The sequence below is a fragment of the Muscardinus avellanarius genome (genome assembly GCF_963383645.1).
Source record: "Muscardinus avellanarius genome assembly, chromosome: 12".
Classification (NCBI taxonomy): Eukaryota; Metazoa; Chordata; class Mammalia; order Rodentia; family Gliridae; genus Muscardinus; species Muscardinus avellanarius.
This window is the reverse complement of record NC_137798.1, coordinates 41,228,767-41,250,279: the sequence shown is the minus strand read 5'-3', so window position 1 is coordinate 41,250,279 and position 21,513 is coordinate 41,228,767. Positions and strand designations below refer to the sequence as shown.

General features: G+C 36.3%; 1 protein-coding gene across 3 annotated transcripts in view; it reads left to right on the top strand.

The window, feature by feature from the left end:
* RALGAPA1 (Ral GTPase activating protein catalytic subunit alpha 1) overlaps positions 1-21,513 on the top strand; it is a gene marked incomplete at both ends in the record, with an annotated part of 259,063 nt that overhangs the window by 82,353 nt on the left and 155,197 nt on the right. For 2 of the 3 annotated variants that reach the window (XM_080708297.1, XM_080708295.1), the window contains one exon: positions 1,855-2,016. In XM_080708297.1, the coding sequence (XP_080564423.1) occupies positions 1,855-2,016 (162 nt within the window). Of the gene's footprint in view, positions 1-1,854; positions 2,017-14,210; positions 14,352-21,513 lie in introns of all 3 variants that reach the window. The other variant, XM_080708296.1, reaches the window with a different exon arrangement.

Genomic DNA, 21,513 nt, shown 5'->3' with positions numbered 1-21,513 from the left:
CGGCTCTGCCTTTTTTTTTTTTTTTTTTAAGTGGTGGTACTGGGGTTCCTGGAAGCCCTTCTACCTACGGGCTACACTCCCATACCTATTTTTACATTTTTATTTGGAAACAGGGTCTCCTAAGCCAGCGCGTGTGGCTGGCTTCGAACCTGCGCGATCCTCCTGTCTCTGCCTCCCAAGCGCAGGGATTACAAGCGTGCGCCACCATGCCCGGCTGCCATTTTTTTTTTTTAACATACATTTTTAGCAATTTTTAGTTTGAACCGAAAGTATAATTTTATTTTATTCAATTTTAAAAGTATATAATAAAGAACTATTTGGGGAAAAATATTTGTGCCTGAGATTAGTGATTGAACCCAGAGGCATTCTATCTTTGAGCTACACCCCAGCCCTTCCTTTCTTTCTTTCTTTCTTTCTTTCTTTCTTTCTTTCTTTCTTTCTTTCTTTCTTTCTTTCTTTCTTTCTTTCTTTCTTTCTTTCTTTCTGCAGTACTAAGGATAGAACCCAGGGGCATTGGACCTCTGAACCCCCAGCCCTATTTTTTAGTCTTTTTATTTTTTGAAACAGGGTCTCACTGAGTTGTGAAGGGCTTTAGTAAGTAGCTGAGGCTGTCTGCGAACTACGATCCTCCGGTCTCAGCCTCCCGAATTCTGGGATTACAAGTGTGCGCCACCATGCCCAGCTTTTATTTCTTATTTTGAAACAAGGTTTTTCTGAGTTGTTGAAGGCCTCGCTAAGTTCCTGAGGGTGGCCTTGAACACACACCATCTTCCTGTCTCAGCCTTCCAAATACTGAGATTACAGGTGTGTACTACCATGCCTGGCTTGGAGGAAAATTCTTGAGAGTACTTTTGTAAATCTAATTAAAGAAGACATTCTCTAAGTGTGGAATATATATTTGATGTTAAAAGGGGGTGGAGGCAGTAACATAATGGTTATACCATCAGTACATGTTTTTGTAATCCTTGGTTTATTAGTATTTTATTTGATTCAATCTTATTTTTACACTGGGGATTGAACCTAGGAGAATTTTATCTTTGAGCTACACCCCAGTCCTTTATTTTTTACTTTGAAACCATCTTGTTCTGTTGCTGACAGTATCCTTAAGTTGCAAGGCTGACCTCAAACCTGCAGTATTCCTATCTCAGCCTCTTAAATGCAGCTTGTCTAATCTTTTATTTTTTTAAATAATTAGAGCTAGGTCCAGTGGTGCACATCTATAATCTCAGTACTTGGGAGGCTGAGACAGAAGGATTACAGATTTGAAGCTAGCCTCATCAATTTAGTGAGGTGCTCAGAGACTTAGCAAGACCCTGTTTCCAAATAAAAAGGTTTGGAGGTATAGCTGGGAGATAGAATGCACCTGGGTTCTAACCCCAGCACCACACACACACAAAAAAAAAAGTTGCTAGTTAGATATTGCACATACAGTACATTTCATATTTAACTTTTTTTTCAGAGTATTAAGGATGAGCCTGAACTACTTTTCTAATAGCTACTGCTGGCAGGTAGAGGTTAGGTAGCCTTCATCACAGGATGCCTTTTGGTTCGCTCACTTCCTGGCTCTTTGTGCTTATCTAAATGTTTCATTTCTATTACAAAGCGAGTAGGTGTCTCAGAATTTATAATTTTTCATTGTTGATGGTATAATTTCTAAATTCTGCATAAGTTTTGGAATGTGAATTTTATATAAAATGTTCAAAAAGCTTAGAGTATATAGCACTTATCTAGCGCTTATCTTGTTTATCATTTATTGTAAATAAGCTTAAGAAGTGGAGTCAGCATAATACACATAATTTAAGGATATTATTAACCAGATAATGGGATTTTGAGATTGAAAATTTGCATTTCTAGGAGTTGGACATGAATTTCAGAAAGTCTCAGTGGACAAGTCATTTTCTAGAGGATGGAGCCGTGATCAACCTGGCCAAGCCCCAATGAGGCAGAGAAGCGCAACAACTACTGGCTCACCAGGAACCGAGAAGGCAAGGAGCATAGTGCGGCAAAAGACAGTGGGTAAGTACTCCTCCAAGTCACGAGAGTTACTCAGAGAAGTGTGATGTAGAGCAAAAGCATCTTCTTGTCAGTTGAGTTTAATTGTGAAATGAAAAACTTCTAGAGCAAAACTTCCTTTTATCCTAGTAGTACTCAGAATCCAGTAACATTGCTGTATTATCCTCTTATGTTATTACGATTTATCTTTGTGTGTGTGTGTGTGTGTGTGTGTGTGTGTGTGTGTGGTTTATTTTACTGAGATATCTCTGACTTTAAAATGCTATTTTACAGAACTGAAGCAGTAGCACTGTTTCAGTTTACTTAAGTGCTATGCTTTCTTTGAGAAATTCTGTTCAGTTCAAGAACTACAAAAGGCCAATAAACCTATGAAAAAATGTTCAACATCATTAACAATTGGGAAGATTGCAAATCAAAACTAGACTGAGATTCCATCTAACCCTAGTTAGAATGGCAGTCATCAAATATACCAACAAGCCGGGTGTAGTGGTACATGCTCGTAATCCCAGTACTTGGGAGGCTGAGACAGGAGGATCACAGGTTCAAAAGCCAGCCTCAGCTACTTACTTGGTGAGACTCCACAACTTAGTGAGACCCTGTTACAAAATAAGAATAAAACCGGGCGTGGTGGCGCACGCTTGTAATCCCTGCACTTGGGAGGTGGAGACAGGAGGATCGCGCAGGTTTGAAGCTAGCCACACTGGCTTAAGAGACCCTGTTTCAAAATATAAAATAGGTCTGGGAGTGTAGCCCGGAGGTAGAAGGGTTTCCAGGAACCCCAGTACCACCAAAAACAAATAATAATAAGAAGAATAAAAAATAGGGCTGGGAATATAGCTCAGAGGTAGAATGTCCCTAGGCGTTCCATCCCCAGTAAAACACACACACACACACACACACACACACACACACACACACACACACCCCAAACAAAAATACACCCCCCCACACACACCCCAAACAAAAATAAATGCTGACGAGGATGTGGGGAAATGAGAACCTTATTACACTATTGGTGAGATTGCAAATTAGTGTAGCCATTATGGAGATCAGCATGAGGCTTCCCCAGAAGACCAGAAATGGAACCACCATACAACCCAGGTATACTACTGCTTAGTACTTTTCTGAATTGTGCTGAGGCAGCACAATTCACAGTAGCCAAACTGTGGGACCAGGCTAAGTGTCCACCAACAGATGACTGGGTTATGGAACTGCGGTACTTTTCCACAATGAAATTATACTCAGCCATAAAGAAGAACAAAAGAAAATGGATGGAACTAAAAAATATGCAAGTGCAGTTAGCCAGTCTCAATATGAAGGGTTGTATGTTTTCTCTCCTATATGGAAGTAATAGAAAAATTGGGAAGCAAAAAAGACTTCAGATAAATGAAGAAGGATACTGGTAGAATAGCGGAAGAGAACTTGGGAAGGAAGATGCAGATTGGAAGGGGGAGACTTGATAAAGGAAAGAGTTTGAACAATCCTGTGTACGTTTGTGAAGCTACCAATACCCAATTTCAATATTATGAGCAGGGAAGGGGAGAGAGCAGAGTAGGATCAGGAGGGAAACACATTGGGTACTTTGTGCATTTATGTTTCTATCACATTGTACCTCATTATGATGTGTGGTTAAAATGCACCAATGAAAGCATATTAAAAATAAAATTGCATCTCTGCTGAGCATGAAAAGAATGAAAACTGTTATACTTACTGTTAAGTGAAAAGTGAATGTACTCACAGACATGGAAATTTAGGGTAGTTAATTTCTAGTATTACAGTTACATAGTTATATTGACTTCACAATATCCATCAAATTCATGCTCTTTACTGGCAGATATCTGAGGCCAAAGTGGAATCTATAGCTAGGTTCCCTGCTATTTTTAACAAATAAGGGGAAATTTTCTATTATCCAGGAAACAGTAGTTAAGTAGTACTATTAACATGAAGAATTTTTAGGCATAGGCTCACTGAGCATACTGTAGATCCAGTTATGCCATTTCCTCTTAGAGGTCTATAACAATGAAAATTATAGTCAAAAGATTACTGCAATGAAAATCAAGTGTCTTATCAGAATCTCTTATCTTACACTTTTATCACTAAATAGCTATATTACCTTGGGTATCTTCTCAAAATTTCTAGGCTTCTCATACTTCATCTGAGTTGCGAGAATGGTAACATTTGGTGCCTGAAATAGAATTGATTGAAATTATTTCAAGGTTTACAGTCTGTGATGGTGTTCAGCAATAAACATTAATTTTAAAGAAATTTAAAATCACTGTTGTAATATGGGCATGGTGACACAAGTTTTTAAGTCTAGCACTTTGGAGGCTGACACGAGGATTGCACAGTGGTAGGAACTAAAGTTAATCTATAATATATCTTTTTGTGTGTATGATACTGGGGAGTGAACCTCTGAGCTACCTGAGCTCATTTTATTTTTTATTTTGAAACAAGGTCTTACCATGTTTTCTTTTTTTCTTTTTCTTTCTTTTTTCTTTCTGTGGCACTGGGGCTCCTGAAAACCCTTCTACCTCTGGGTTACACTCCCAGACATATATATGGTCTCTTAAGCCAGGGCGGCTGGTTTCGAACCTGCACGATCCTCCTGTTTCTGCCTCCCAAGCATGGGGATTACAAGTGTGCGCCACCAGGCCCGGCAACCATGTTTTCATTCAAACATGTAAGAGTCTCATTGTGTGGCTGAGGCTGTCTTCAAACCTGTGATCCTCCTTTCTAGCCTCCAAAGTACTGGAATTGCAGGCATGTGCCACCATGCCTGGCTATACAATGATATATTTTTAAGTACTTAATGGATCTTATTTTATTACATAAGATTACCATAATTTAACCTATGCTTTGAAGATGGACAAGCTGGGCGTGGTGGCGCACGCTTGTAATCCCAGCATTTGGGAGGCTGAGACTGGAGGATAGCGGTTCTCGGACAGTCTCAGCTACTTAGTGAGGCCTTCTGCAACTTAGTGAGACCCTGTTTCAAAATAATGAATTAAAACAGGGAGTAGCTTGGAGATCGAATGCCCCTGGGTTTCATCCCCAGACCTGCAAAAAAACAAAAAAGGACATTTTTTTAAATAATTTTGTGCTATTAAAACGGCACAGAATATACTTATACTTATGTATACTATTAACTTTGTACATATAAGCAAGAATATCTGTAGGTAAACCTGTATGATTTTAAATTAATATGCCCCCAAAAGATACCATATGAATTTATGCTTTCATTCACAATAAAGATTACTATTTCTCCCACATGCTTGTTATTTATGAGATATTTTGCTTTATGGTAGTATGATTTGAAAATATTTCTGATTGAATTTTAATATTTTATTGTTATCTGTTTTTGAAATGGGGCCTCACTAAAGTGCCCTTTCTTGAGTTCAAGGATCTTCCTGCCTTGGCTTTCTGAGTAGCTGAGACTATAGGCGTGAATTCAGCTGTTATTGTTCCTCTTCCTCCTCCTCCCTCCTCCTCCTTCCTCCTTTTCTTTTTCAACATGAAGGGAGATGAGCATGCATAAATAAGTATAAAAGCCACTTGGAGCATAGTATCAAAAATTCACTTGTCTATTATTATACTAAAATATTGTGTACTGGGCATTGGAGTTAAAACTCTTCTTCACCCAAAAAATTAAGCCAATATATATATAGGAGTAACGTAACTAGAAAAAATCGGTGTGAAATCTTTATAGATGTAAGCAGGGATCACCAGTGGGTGCTAAAACCATTAATTAGGTAAAAGATGGCTTGAGAATAGGATATTCACTTATAGCCAAGATCATTCCACATACTTACATTTGCAAAGTACAGATATAACTTTACATTGAGGATCTGAGCTCCTCTTCATAAAGCAGATATACCTAACTTCTAGTTTACATTACATATAAGAAATAGAACAAGTTAAATGACGTGATATGGAAATAAAACTAGAATGTAGTACCTTTTATGAGACAGCTGGCCTAGATCCTTCAAAAAAATATATACATATTTTAAAAGTTCAAGGTGAAGCCAGGCATGGTGCCTCACACTTAGAATTCCAGCATTTGCGAGGCTAAGACAGGAGGATTGCAGGTTTGTGGCTAGCCTCAGCTACTTAGGTGAGGCCTTCTGCAACTTAGTGAGACCCTATTTCAAAATAAGGAATAAAAAATAGGGCTGAGGGTGTAACTTGGAGATAGAATGCCCCTTGGTTCAATCCTCAGTACTGCAAAAAGAAAAAACAAAAGTTGGAGGTGAGGTATGCTTTAAAGATACAAGAACTGAATGTAATATTTGAACTCTGATGGAAATCTGATTTTTAAAAAGTTAAAAAATTATGCAGCCAATTTGGTAATTTTGAATATGGATTAGCTATTGTCATTATGGAATTTTTGTTAATTTTTTAAAGATGCAATAGTGGTGTTGATTATATAAGAGGAAGACCTTACCCGTCGACGAATCCTAAAGTAGTTAGGGGATAATGAGTCTGATATTTGCAAATTTGCTTTCAAATACTTCAGCAAAATTTACATGTGCACACACAAAAAAGCAAATTTGATGAACTTTTAATAGATTTTGAATTTAGGTGGAAGATTATATAGGTACATTGTTATAACCTTTTTTTTAATGATACTAGGATGGAACCTAGGGGTATTCTACCTCCCAGCTACACCCCCAGCTCTATTTTTTATTCTTTATTTTGAAACAGGATCTCACTGACTTGCAAAGGGCCTTACTAAGTATCTGAGGCTGGCCTTAAGTCACAGTTCTCCTGTCTCAACTTTCCAAATGCTGGGATTACAAGCATGCCCCACCACACCCTGCTGTTACAACCTTTTACCTTTTCTCTGTTTAAATTTGTGTGTGTGTGTGTGTGTGTAATACTGGGGATTGAACCCAGCAGCATTCTACCACTCGGCTATACACCCCCAGCCTATTTATTTTATTTTATTTATTTATTTATTTTTATTTTATTTTAAACAAGGCCTCACCAAGTTCCTGGCTGTGAACTGTGGTCCTGCTGTCTTAGCCTCCCAAGTACTGGGATTACTTGAAATTTTTTTTGTGTGTGTTACTAAGGATCGAAACCAGGAGCATCTACTTCCGGGCTGTATACTTCATCCCTATGTTCTTTTATTTTGAAACTTTTCTTAGTACAAAATTAAGAAGGAAGAGGTTTTTTTTTTTTTTTTAAAGTCATTTGATGACTTATTTAGTAAATGATACTCTGGAGTAGTTACTCTTAATACCATTTTGTTAAACTGCTGGGTCTGCAAAAGGTAAAATTTCTTACTCTATTTCCTGACCCCACCTTTCTTCTTTTTTTTTTTCCTTTTTTTTTTTTTTTTTTTTTTTTTTTTGTTTGGTGGTACTGGGGTTTCTGGAAGCCCTTCTACCTCCGGGCTACACTCCCAGACCTATTTTTATATTTTTATTTGGAAACAGGGTCTCTTAAGCTAGTGAGGCTGGCTTCGAACCTGCGCGATCCTCCTGTCTCTGCCTCCCAAGTGCAGGGATTACAAGCGTGTGCCTCCACGCCCGGCCTCTGACCCCACCTTTCTAACCAAATTAAAGAAACAAAGCTATTTATTAAAAATGGAGCAATGAACAGTTAGCAGATTGGGACAGTGGGATGACCTTGAAGCAAACTGCTATTAATCATTAATGGGACCAAGGTTAAGACCATGACCAACTTCAAGATTTTGGAGAACTAAGTAAAAGTTTGCATATTAAAATGTGTGTATGTGTGTTTATTTAATGGTGGATTGTAATTATATATCAGGAGGTTTAGAGTGATATATGCACACAGCACTTAGTGTTTCCTTCCAGATCCTGACCACCTCTTCCCACTCTTCATACATAATATGGAAATTGTTATTGACAACTTCATATATGAACATATTTCATAAAGATCAACATATTTCATAAAGATCAACTTTATATTTGTAAAAAGAATAGGTGGAGTACAGAGTAAACTATTCTTATAAAACTATTCTTATACTATTAGGATGAAATGTGTCATTATACATTTGTCAAAACCCATGGAATGTACAACACAGAGTGATACCTAATGTAAATGGGCCTTTTAAAATGTTTTAGTCAGCATTTTCACTGCTGTGACCCAAAATACCTGATGACCACAACTAAGAGGAAGGAAGCTTTGTTTCCTCACAGTTCCAGAGGTTTCAGTCCATGTTGGGCCAGGTCATGTTTCCAGAGCTCAGGACAGGCCAGTGAGAAGCAGAAAGAGTACTGGGAAAGAAGAAGGACTTAGATATGCTCCCCAAAGGCCACACCCTGAGTGATCTACCTCCGTCAGCCATATACTCCCTGCCTATTTTTACCACACAATATATCCATTAATATATCAGTGGATTTATCTGCTGATGAGACTACAACACTAATGACTGTTAATTTTTCTGAGCAGTTTGCATTGTCAATACATGAGTTCTTCCAGGGGCTATTCTATATAGAAAGTATAATACTTAGAATTCTGAGCTGGGCATGGTGGTACACATTTGTAACCTCAGTCCTTGAGAGGCTGAGACAGGAGGATGACAGGTTTGAGAGTAGCCTCAGCAAGTATTAAGACCTAATGAGTCCCTGTTTCAGAATAAAAATAAAATAGGGATTGAGTGTATGTTGGAGGTAGAGTGTCCCTGGGTTCAGTCCCCAATATAAAAAGTATTTTTTATCAGTATTAGCTCATTAACTGTAGCAAATGTACCATTCTAATTTAAGATGTTAATAATTGGGGCTAGTGATGGGGAGAGGAAAGGAAATATATGGGAACTCTTGGAAAAGAATCCAAGAATTGTGCACATATATGTTGCTGTCACTTTATAACCCAGAATAATGTATAATCACAGTATACCAAATAAAAGTAAAAAGATTATACACAAAATATCTGTATTTTAAACTGGATTCTTTTGGAACAAAATAAGACATTTGAAATAACTGTTGATTTCCTGTGAAATTTTTATATACTTTCAAACTGGATTCTTTTGAAAGAAAATAAGACATTTGAAATAAACATAGATTTACTGTGAAAAACTGGGGTTCCTGGAAGCCCTTCTACCTCCGGGCTACATTCCCAAACCTATTTTATACTTTTTATTGGAAACAGGGTCTCGTAAGCCAGCGCGGCTGGCTTTAAACCTGTGTGATCCTCCTGTCTCTGCCTCCCAAGCGCGAGGATTACAAGTGTGCGCCACCACACCCGGCTCCTGTGAAATTTTTTATATATTTTCAGCAGCTTGGTTTATGCTAGTGGTCTAAACTGATGTAAATACTTGGTGTCCTTCAAATTCATGAGAACCTTAATATGATCAATGATAAAGTTGGTAAAGATGATTTTATAAGATATTTATAAGATATATGTCTTATATAATAAGATATGCAAAGCCAGGCCTAGTGGCCGACACTTGTAATACCAGTAAGGCTGAGACTGGAGGATTGCAGGCTTGCAGATAGCCTCAGCATGTAGTGAGACACTCATCAACCTAATAAGATCCTATTTCAACCTAAACATAAAATAGGGCTAGGAGTGTAGCTCAGAGGTAGAATGCCCCTGGCTCAATACCTAGTACCACAAGAAAAAAAAAAAAATGCAAATACTTATTTTACTGGCTGTCTTCCAGAATCTAAGATAATTTATCAGATATTTTCTACTTAGAAAAGGCAAAGACAGTGGTTGCGCATGCTTGTAATCCCAAGCATTCAGGAGGCAGAGACCAGAGGATTGCAGATAGTGGACAGCCTCAGCTACTTATTGAGGCCCTTCGCAACTCATTGAGACCCTGTTTTGAAAAATAAAGAGTATAAAAAGAAGAAGAAAATCATGTCATTTGCAAGATAGGAAAACCTGGAGAACATTATGTTAAGTGAGGTCAGCCAGGCACAGAAAGAGAAGGGACATGTTTTCTCTAATATGCCCAAACTAGGGAGTATTAGGAATACCAGAGGGACTCCAGATAATGGAGGAGAAACCTCAGCAAAGCTAGAATGGAAGGATAGGAGAGGAAGAAGGCTGAGGTTGATTAATGGAGGAGCTACATCCAAATATGTGTAAAATTATGAATATAGCATGGTTAACCTGGACACTCATTGTTGGGAGGGGAGAAAAGGGAAGCAGAGGGGGGAGAGCACCAAGCACAGTCTGAATGTATGCCATTTTAAATATGTTCCACATAAAAAATTTAAAAAGTAAAAAATAGGGCTGAGGGGGGGGGGTTATATCTTGGAGGTAGAATGCCCTGGATTCCATCCCCAGTACCACCAAATATCATTTTATTCCGGAAAACTCAGGATGGCTTTAGTAAGATAATTTTTATTATAATATTTAGCCCACTTAAAATTTAATTAAAAGTATTCTTTTGAAGAATATATTTAAGTTTTACTTATGCCATCAAATATTAAAAGAGATTGCAATCAAGTTAGAGATTGTTTTAGAACATATTAGAAGCAATGTAACTTATTTGCCATTATAACTTAAAACCTAATGTTCCAACTTTAGGAGAAAATATCTCACTGCTTTAGCTTTCAGGTTTTGCTTTTAGTTTATACTTATTATAATAATAGGCCTATGAGCCAGGGGTGGTGGTGTATGCCTATAATCCCAGTACTTGGAAAGCTGAGATTGGAGGATTGTAGGTTCAAAGCCAGCCTCAGCAGCTTAGTGAGGCTCTCAGCAATTTAATGAGACCTTGTTTCCAGATTTAAAAAAAAAAAAAAAAAAAAATAGGTCCAGAGGTATAGCCTGGATGTTGAAGGCCTCTGGATTTCATCCCCAGTAACTTTTTTTTTTTTTTTTTTTTTTCGGGTCTGGGGATGGAACCCAGAGCCACAGAGCTACACCCCCTGCCCAATTTTTTATTCTTTATTTTGAAACAGGGTCTCACTGAGTTGCGGAGGGCCTCACTACGTAGCTGAGGCTGTCTGTGAACCCCGATCCTCTGGTCTCAGCCTCCCAAATGCTAAGATTGCAAGCCTGTGTCACCACACCCAGCTCCCAGTTTAAAAAAAATTTTTTTAAATAAATAAAATAATAGAAGAAGAAGTTGATACCTAAATCCAGCAGCTTTAAAGGGTATTTCTGCCAATGGAATTTTTTAAATTTTATTTAAACAAAAATGGAGATGCATGTATAATTTGGAAAAGGGAAATGCCAGATTTGCCTTCTTTATGTTTAGTCATTTTTATTTACTTTTAGTGATCTGTTTCTTTTGCTGTATTTCTTTTGCTTTATGGAAATTTTGGAGTGAGGCTTACAGCTTTAATGTGTGGTTCAAGGTGAATTTATATGGAGCACCTTCCTTCTTTTCTCCTCCCTCCCTCCCCTCCTCTTCCTTTCTCTTTCTTTCCCTTTTCTTCTTTCTTGATGCAAAAAGTAGGATACTTTCCAAATATGCAAGCTCATGATTTTGAAGATCTGATTTTACTTTTTGCTATTATAATATCCATACTACCCTTCTGTGTATATAAAGCATAGTTTTAAGATCACTGATGCAAGTGGCTTACAAATATATTTAGTGATAGAAACGGTAGTAGCTATAGTAGTAAGTGTCTGGATTAATCACAAAAGATCTCAGGTCAGTTTGTAAGGTTGGACTATTATGTAAAGTTTGGACTATTATGTGACACTCGATGGAATTTCAGTTATGCATAAATACATGTAGTAACAGAAAGAGGGCGCATTTTTAAAGAATTCATTCAGAATCATGACACAATCATATGCCACTGCAAATATGGAAAAAGTTCCAAGGGAAATGCCCAACCCTGTCCTTGAAGTTGGTAGTGAGAATGAAGGAGCAGAAGGAATTGTTATTCACCAAGGAAAAAGAAAAATGTGTAGTTTACTTGTAGAATCTAATACTTGATTCCATTTGGTTTATGTGGAAATTATTTCTAAATTATATGTTATAACTGTAGATGGTAGTTTACCTTCTTTATAAGCAGCTCTTGTTTTGCTTAGGTGTTATATAGTCAAGTTTTCATGAGTGTTTATCTTGAAGTCAACAATGTTATTTCATATTGGATTATAAGGTTTTTGGTCACTTTCACAAGAAGCTAGCAAGAACTCAAATAGGGTCAGATCCTGACATTTTGTATATGTGTTTAAATATACTTACCTTTTTATGTGTGTGTGTGTGGTACTGAGGAGTGAACCCAGTGTCATTCTACCTCAGAACTACACTCTCTCCCTTTTTATATTTTGTTTTGAACAGGGTCTCGCTAGATTGCTCAGAGTCTATGTTGCTGAGACTGGTCTCAAACATGTAGTCCTCCTGTCTCAGCTTCCACGTCTGGGATTAGGTGTGCACCACTACACCAGGCAAAGTATACTTATCTTTAAAACATTATATGGCAACCCATAAACTGAAGGCAAATAGTTGCCATTATCTTAATTATTCCAGTCTTTCACATCTTGCTATACATAGATGTACCTAAAAACAGCTCTTTAAAATCCTATATTCACAATCTGAAGCTTTTATTTTTCTAATGATTATGCTAAACTCTTAATGAAATAGCACTATTAATTAAAAGTGTATTGAGCTCCTATGTGCTAGGTACTAGTGATTCACGGAGGGGATATATAGGTCTTGCGTTTGAAAAGTTGAGGTTAACAAAAATACACAATTCACAAAAATAGATTGTAAACTTTGCAAAAGCAGGAGTTCTTATTGCTTATGGCCAATAAGTTAAGAATTATACAAGAGGGTCAAAAAGAGCTGCTTAAATCAGATGATATTTCAACTATGCAGGAGTTTGTCAGGAAGAAAAGGAAAACAAGGACATTATCCACACACACTATTATGAAAAAGCATGACATTTTTAGGGAAGAATATATGATTCTGTGTGGCATCAGCCTGGAAGGATAGAGACAGGACGTCTCAGTGGCCGGTTAATTATATCCTAGTCATAAAGGTCTATATGACGAGCTAAGGAATTTAGGCATTAGTGAACTGTTTCCAGTAATCAGGAACTCCCAGGTTTTGAACTGAGATTAACATTCAAACTCTTTTCTTTTACCCCTTTCACTATTACATTGGATGATATGCAGTATTGTTTAAGTCCTCTTCTCATGTATAACTATAATAGAACTTCATTTAACCAGTAATCCCTGCACTAAAAGTTAAACTCTCTGAAAATTTCAGATTATTAGCTTATTTCTAAGTGAACTAGAATTCATCTTTAATTTTGTGAACTAGTGATTCTTTTTAAGAAATGATCACATGTAATCCCAGTGCTTGAGAGTCTGAGATATGAGGATCGTAGTCTCATGGCCAGTACACAATAACTTAGTGAGACCCTGCTGCAAAATGAAAAATAGGATAGGTTGGGCATATAGGTTGGAGGTAGAATGCCTGCGAGTTTAATCCCTAAGGTAACAAAAAAGAGAAAAAAAAAGAGAAATTATTAAATACAAATGCAGTTTTAAATAAGTAAAGTCTTTATCCTTAAAAACATAATCTTTAAAGTTCTTATGTTATGGTTTGAATGAACAAAAATTGTCTTTTTCTCAAGAACCTGATTCTTAATGTTGATTGCAAGTTGTTTTCTGTGTTTCTATTAAAAATTTTAATTACAGTATTATACTTTATTATGACTAAGAGATACTGATTTGATTAAGCATTCTTCTCCTACCAGGAACAAATGCTAACCATGAGAGTAAATCATCTTGATTATAACTTAGGTAAAATTTTCTAAAAAAATTTATGAATGACATGCAAACTTTGTGGAAGAGTATGAAAATAGCAATGGTTTGTTCTTAGAATTCAACTTTATTGAAAAGAATGGCTCAGAATTGCCTAGAGAAATGCCCAACTATGGTATCAAAAATTTATTTGAAATAATAATGTTGAGTAACTTTCAATGTTTGCATTCAACAAATTTCTCAATTGTTGGTTTTGAGAACATTGTGCTTAAAAAAAGTGACTGCTGTTTTTAATGCTACTCCATTATAATTGCTAATAATAATAAGCATTTTCCTGCTTTACATCAAAAAATTTTACATTAAAAATGTGTTTTCTGATTTCTTTTCTTACAGCTTGCCAGTATTTGCCCTGCTGAAATGTTTTAATTTAAAATTTCCTTCCTTTGTATCTTTTAGTTTTCTCTGTTGCTGCTTTTTCTGTGACACAGCCTTTCATTATAGTCACTCTTCTTTTTTCCTTCCCCACTTCTTTCTTTTCCTTTTTAAAGCCATGAGAAGCCGATCCATTGGTGAATGTGCTCTGCCATCGGCCTATATACGCAGTGCTAAAAGTGCTCCTGTTCTGATCCATACTTCCAAACCCTTCTTGCCTGATATTGTTCTCACTCCCCTTTCTGATGAGCTTTCAGGTAGTGCCACCTCTGCTAATTTCTGCACCATCCTTTTCACTTTTTAATCCTCTGCTTTCAAATTTTGCTTAATCAAATAAACTCTTCAAAGTTAATTTCTTTGGGGGAGGTATGGGAACCTGGGAAATGATTGAGAAATCAACATTTTGAGTTATTTGAACTCTAATGCTATCTTTGCGGTTCATTCTGGAAGTGCTAAGTTTAGTGCTGTGCCAATGTCCATATTTTTGGTTATAAATGGCCAATTTGCTTTATGTCTGATTTTTTTTCACAGGTGGTTAAAAGAATTAGTAATGTCTCACAAAAGATGACTTGAAGATAATCAGAGCCTTGACTATTAGTTCCTCACTGTTTTGATTAACAATGTGGTAAATCTTGAATAATTTGTTCTCCACCATCTATAGTAATAAAACTAAGGACAGTTATTCAAAGGGAAAAGTACATAATCTTAAGAAAAAACATATCATTTTGAAATAAATATATTAGATAGAATGGTATGTAGAATTCTAAGAACCAATTTATTTTTAAACCGTTCTGTGAACCTTTGATTTCCAAAGAGCTTCAAAACCTGTTTAGCTTTCCTATTCTGACTTAGGTGCTTGGTCCCTAGTACAAGAGTGGCCTATTCTTTAATTAAGATTGAATTAATGTATGATAAAATGCATATTTTTCTCTGGGTGTGGTGGGGCATGCCTGTAATCTCAGGGGTAGGGAGATTGAGACAGGAGGATTGCAGATTCAAATGTACTCTCAGCAATTTAGCAAGACCCTGTTTCAAAATTAAAAAAAAAAAAAAAGGGACTGCGGCGTGGCTTGGAGGTAGAAGTCTCTGGGTTCAATCCCTACTACAAAAAAAACAAACAAAAAAAACCCCCAAAAAAACCCAACAACAATGCTCAAACATTTCTCGGATCAAATTTATTGATTTTTTGGAATTGCACATACCCTATTCATCACCCCAAACAAAATATGAAATGTTTGTATTACCCTAAAAACCCTCAGAATTCTCCAGTGTGTCTTTTGTTAGTAACCACTTATTCTTCCCCTCCACACAATCACTTTTTAATTTGTCACCATATTACTTTAATCTTTTGAGAAATATTTTGTACAAATAACATTATATAGTGTCATGTCTTTGGAATAGAAGCAAACTGGTGTTGAGTACAGGTAGTGAACAAAATGTGCTACTTGAAAGAAACGTACACATTCATAAGTAATTTCCTATCACTTAGGAGTATTTACCTGACATTGCCATTTTTGGTGAGGTTGCTAGTGGCTTTTTTGTTTTGTCTTAAAGTCTGTTTCCATTTTCCTCACTTTCTAATGGATTCAAGGGACTATGAGGGAAGATGCATTTTTATTAATAATACTATTTTACGCAAAGTACCTACTCCTACATTAAATCTCATTAAGATCAGAGACTTCTTCCAAATCAGCAGCAGTATCAACATGGACAAGTATGAATTTGTAGCTGCAGAAACATATCTACATGTCTTTTGCATGGTATTCTTTGAAAATATTACAAATGAAAAAACTTAGTATTTGCTTTTCAAACTGAGAAAAGATATTAGGTTCTTGGCTATTATATGTTTTGTGTTTTCCAATACAGAATACATTGACTAGGAAACAGTTACTTCAGAATATATTTTTTGTATTTGAGAGATATTCAGATATAATTTTGAAATCATAATACAAATAAGATTAATTTATAATAAAATTGATAGTTGATTTTTTATGACAGTAATAAAAGAAAATTTGACCTCAATCCAAAGTTGCATATTAAATAAATATATGATGTATGAGTGAACACATTTTATACCAAAAAATTGTCAACCTGCATATTTTAGGCTATCATGTTTTGTTTCGTCAGTATTCTCTTCAAGCACAGTGCCTTCCTGTGTCAGTAGTATAGATTTTGGTTGCTTGCATCAAATATAATTTAGTTGTATAACCAAACTAGATAGAGCTTAAAGAAACTCCCAATTTATTGTAAAGTTTTCCTGGATATATTTTTTGCTCCAAGAGTTTTAAAAATACAAGTCCTTAAGCCAAGTGTGATGGTGTATGACTGTAAACTTGGTACTTGGGAGGCTGAGATAAGAGGGTTACAGGTTTGAGGCCAGCCTCAGCAACTTAGCAAGACTCTTAGCAACCTAGTGGGGCTCTATTTCAAAAATGAAAAAATAAAAATAAAAAAAATAGAGCTGGCAGTGTAGCTCAGAGATAGAATGCCTCTATGCTCATTCCTCAGTGCATGCCCCCAATATATGTATATGTGTGTATATATATGTATATATATGTATATTACATATATAGTCCCCCAATATATGTATGTGTATATATATATGTATATTGTATATACATATATATGTATAGCATTTAATGCAAACCTTGTTTTTTTTTTTTTTTTTTTTGCAGTACTGGAAATGGAACCTAGGGGCATTCTATCTCAAGCTCTACCCCCAACCCTGTTTTTTATTCTTTAATTTGAAACAGGGTCTCACTGAGTTGCAAAGGGCCTCACTTAATAGTACCTGAGGCTGTCCACGAACTGTGATCCTCCTGTCTCAGCCTCCCAAGTACTGAGATTACAAGAGAATACCACCACTCCCGGCTTTGGCAAACCATTTTTGATTCATAAAAATTAAAATAATTTCAGCCACTTAACTATTTTGTATTTTTTTATACTTTTTTCAATTTTTTTTTTTTATGGGGCTGAGGATCGAACCCAGAGCTTTGCGCGTGCTAGGCAAGCGCTCTGCCACTGAGCCAAATCCCCAAGCCCTCAGCCACTTAACTATTAAAAGTATTCTTCCATCTTAAAAAACTGTCAGAATAATTTTTTTCTTAGAATCTTTAGAGCTTTACAAAATATCTTTTCTACAACTTAATATTTTTGACACATAATCATTTTAAGTACTAAAATATTTTGTAAAAGCAGACATAGACAGAGATAAGGTTGTTTTCTTTAGAATGCTCAAGTACTACCTTAACAAACATGAGAAGTTCCAATTTCAGAATTCTTGTTTTGCTGTAAATATATCATTCAGAAAGATGACCTTTTATGATATAAACATTTAGGAAGAATGTTCAAAAGGAATTTTCTTTTCCTGTTTTTTTTTTGGGGGGGGCAGTATTGGGGATGAACCAGGGGACATCCTACCTCCGAGCCACCTCCCCAGCTCTATTTTTTTTTTAATATTCTTTATTTTGAAAAGGGCCTCACTAAGTAGCTGAGGCTGTCCGAGAAATGCGATCTTCCTGTCTCAGCCTCCCAAATGTTGGGATTATAAGCCTGTGCCACCACACCCGGTTCAAAAGGAATTTTCTAAATGGTACTTTCATTTTTTTTTAATTTCCCCATTTGAGGTAAAAATGCCTTCTGTGATAAATTTGGAGATTTAAGTAATATTGAAAACAGTCACTAGAATAAAGCAAACATTCAGTTATCAATATTCATTTTAGAAAATGTTGATTATATGGGAAAGCATATGAGAAAATATAACAGTCCTCCTATGTCAATACTAATACATTGACTTAAAATTCTTTTCCTGCCTGTTTTTTTTTTTTTTTTTTCTTTTTTTGGTGGTACTGGGGTTCCTGGAAACCCTTCTACATCCGGGTTACATTCCCAGACCTATTTATATACTTTTTTATTTGGAAACAAGGTCTCTTAAGCCAGCACAGCTGGCTTTGAACCTGCGCGATCCTCCTGTCTCTGCCTCCCAGGCGTGGGGATTACAAGTGTGCGCCACCATGCCCGGCTTGCTGCCAGGTTTTTATACATATAAAAGTATTATCAGTTTGAATTAAAAAAACATTATTGTCTTAGGAATTAAAATAGGCAAGGAATTTATCATTTTATCATAGCAGGAAAATCCATTTTGCCTGAAAACTTAAAAAATACAGTTAACATTTTCCAACCTGATGCAGCAATATAGAATAAATTGGAATATGCCCATCAGTCACTAAGAATTACTACACTAGATGTAAATATATCTTAGAGGAAAAGGTTAGAGTCATTGTCAACAAATTGAAGGCCTCCAGAATATTTAAGAAGGAAACAATCAGCTGGGTGTGGTGGTGCATGCTTAATCCCCGCGCTTGGGAGGCTGAGACAGGAGGATCACGCACGTTTGAAGCCAGCCTCAGTTACTTAGTGAGACCCTGTTTCCAAATAAAATACAAAATGGGTCTGGGAGTATAGCCCAGATGTAGGAAGCCCCTGGGTTCCACCCCCAGTACCACCCAAAAAAGAAAAAAGAAACTATCGTCTATTATTTCTTGAACATTTCTAGGGATGTAGCACCACACATATTGATGGGCTGTCACATTCAGGTTCCTCAGAGGACAAGTTTGGAAAACACTGAACTAACTAATATATATCATGAAAATTGAACAGGATTCTTGTTATACCAGTTTACATTGAAGAAATATGAATTGTTGAATTATTATTGCCTCTATGGTTCTTAGAAGCAATTAAAGGCCTGGAGTTTGTTTCTTTAGAAATTAGGTGGAGAGGAGGGTCAGAGAAAAGAGTGATATGAGAAGGGGTTTATAAAAATAGTAATAAATTAAAAACAAAACTCACCAAAGTCTTGTATCTTCAATCAGTCCAGCTGGTGAGTTGTTTATGTTTCTTTCAAGATTTGAGTAAATTATACTTTAAAATACATGTACAAACCATTGATGACAATTTAAAAATCATAGAAAACTAAGAAGGCAATTGAACTACATAAAGGAAAACTATTTTTTTCATGGTTTTCTATCTCTCCTTTTTGCTGCAAGTTTAAATGAACTTGTGATAAAAAATATATTCTGGTTGTACTTGAGATTTCTGTAACTACAGTAACCAAACAAGCAAATAAAAAAGAGTGAAACCACTCATATGCAATCACTCTAGCCTTTGGCTAGAAGTAGAATTAATCAGAAAAACATTACCAAATACTCTTCAATAATGGGGGGGTATAAAAGAAAACTCCTTTGGATCCTTCCCCACCTCTGTTTTGTTTTTTGGCTAGCTCTTTCTCCATTATTCTTACTTAGATGCCACTCTACCTATATTGTTGTGTGATGCTCTATGATACAACATTATATATAGCTATAGACTAAGTTAATTTAATAAATGATGAAGACTCCATGAAGAGGTTTTTTTAAGCTCTGGAGACCAGTTGGAGGGCATTGTCACTATGCCGTGTGATACAATTTCTAAAACACAAGACTCATCTAAAACAGTTGAAAAACACTTTCCTAAACCCTTGTCTCAATTTTTGATAAAATTATTGGTTGCACAACCACCTAACATCCTTTCTATAGCTCTACTATACATCTGTTATATGGATTAGTAGAACTGGACAAGCACACTCTCAGCCTCTCTCCCATCAGCCACTGAGAATTAATGCATGAGATTTTGCTTCTATAAAACTAGTAGCCAAGCCCAGTAGTCTTCATCTTCATGATACCCAGACTAGGAAGAAGTTAGACATCTCAGTCATTCTTAAGTAAAATTGCTTTTACTGCCCCCCCCAAAAAAACCCACCATGATGGGCAGTTTGTTTTGTGTACACTTCTACAACTGTTTCTTATTTATTCTAGTAAAAAATGTGGGTTTCTCACACTGAAATTAAACCTAGAGACCCATTTTCTTTCAGCCAGATCTTAAAACCTAGTGATTTGTTTGCTGTGTTTTGCTGCCCTTAGACTCCACTCTAGGCTATAAAATTTAGACTGCTAATTGCTGATTTTATTAACAGTGCTTTCTTTAATTGAGCTCTCTATAGAACAAATTCTTCTTCTTTTTTCCGACAATCAAAAGAAAAAAGGTGATGCGCCCCCCCCCCCTCTCTCTCTCTAATTCTCCTGTTTCTAAATTCTGCCTAATCAGGAGAATTTTCCATGTCTAATGAAACAACTATGCCTTGCTTTATGTAAACAAGAAATTATTTTTTTGTCATTAATATGCAGTAAGATATTTTATAAAATCTTTTATTTAAGCTGCTGGTTAGAGGATAATTCCAAGTTAGATTACTTTTTTACCAAAATAATTTACACTAATGTTTTAAAAGAAAAATTTGAAGCTTACTTAGAATGGAGCTGGGCATGGTGGTTTATGCCTTAATGCCAAGTACTTGGGAGGCTGAGACAAAAGGATCACAAATTTGAAGCAAGCCTCAGCAAGTTAGTGAGACTCTGTTTCAAAATAAGAATTAAAATGGGGCTGTAGATAGAGCTTGGAGATAAAATGCCCCACTTTCACAAAATAAGTAAGCAAACAAACAAAATGGTAACATGCTAATAAAACACTAACTTTCTTATCATAAAAGTGTATTGAGCATTTTTCTATTTCCAGAACTCAAAAGTCATGAAAACAATATTAGGCTGATAAGAGAGTAGAAATAGAAAATAAAAAGTTTTGGGGGTTAAGTTTTAGTGGTTTAAAATTATTTATTTGATCTTGGTTTGTTGCTTCAAAGTTTTTTTTTTCCATTTAATTTAAATGATGTAGATACTGCTTTGAATTCCCTACATTGAATTAAACATCTGGTCATTTATTTATTTATTTTTATTTTTATTTTTTGGTGGTACTGGGAACGGAACCCAGGGGCCTTCTACCTCCAGGTTACACACCCAGACCTATTTTATATTTTATTTGGAAACGGGGTCTCTTAAACCAGCTGAGGCTGGCTTTGAACCTGTGCGATCCTCCTGTCGATCCTCCTGTCTCAGCCTCCCAAGCGCTGGGATTACAAGCATGCGCCACCAAGCCCAGCTCAACATCTAGTCTTTTAAAAGATATAGTTTGCCAGGTGTGTTGGTGCACACTTGTAATCCCAACACTTGGGAGGCGGAGACAGGAGAATCGCCCTGGTTCGAAGCCAGCCGCGTTGGCTTAAGAGACCCCGTTTCCAAGTTAAAATGTATAAAATAGGTCTGGGAGTGTAATCCGGAGGTAGAAGGGCTTCCAGGAACCCCAGTACCACACACACACACACACACACACACACACACACACACAAAATCACACACACACACACACACACACACACACAAAATTTAGGAAGGAAACACAGGCTGAAATAATGGCTGAGTTTTTTAGTTGCACGGTGAGAGGACTACGTTTGAGAAGAAATCTGAAAATCAAAACAGTAATCTTTCCCAGCTT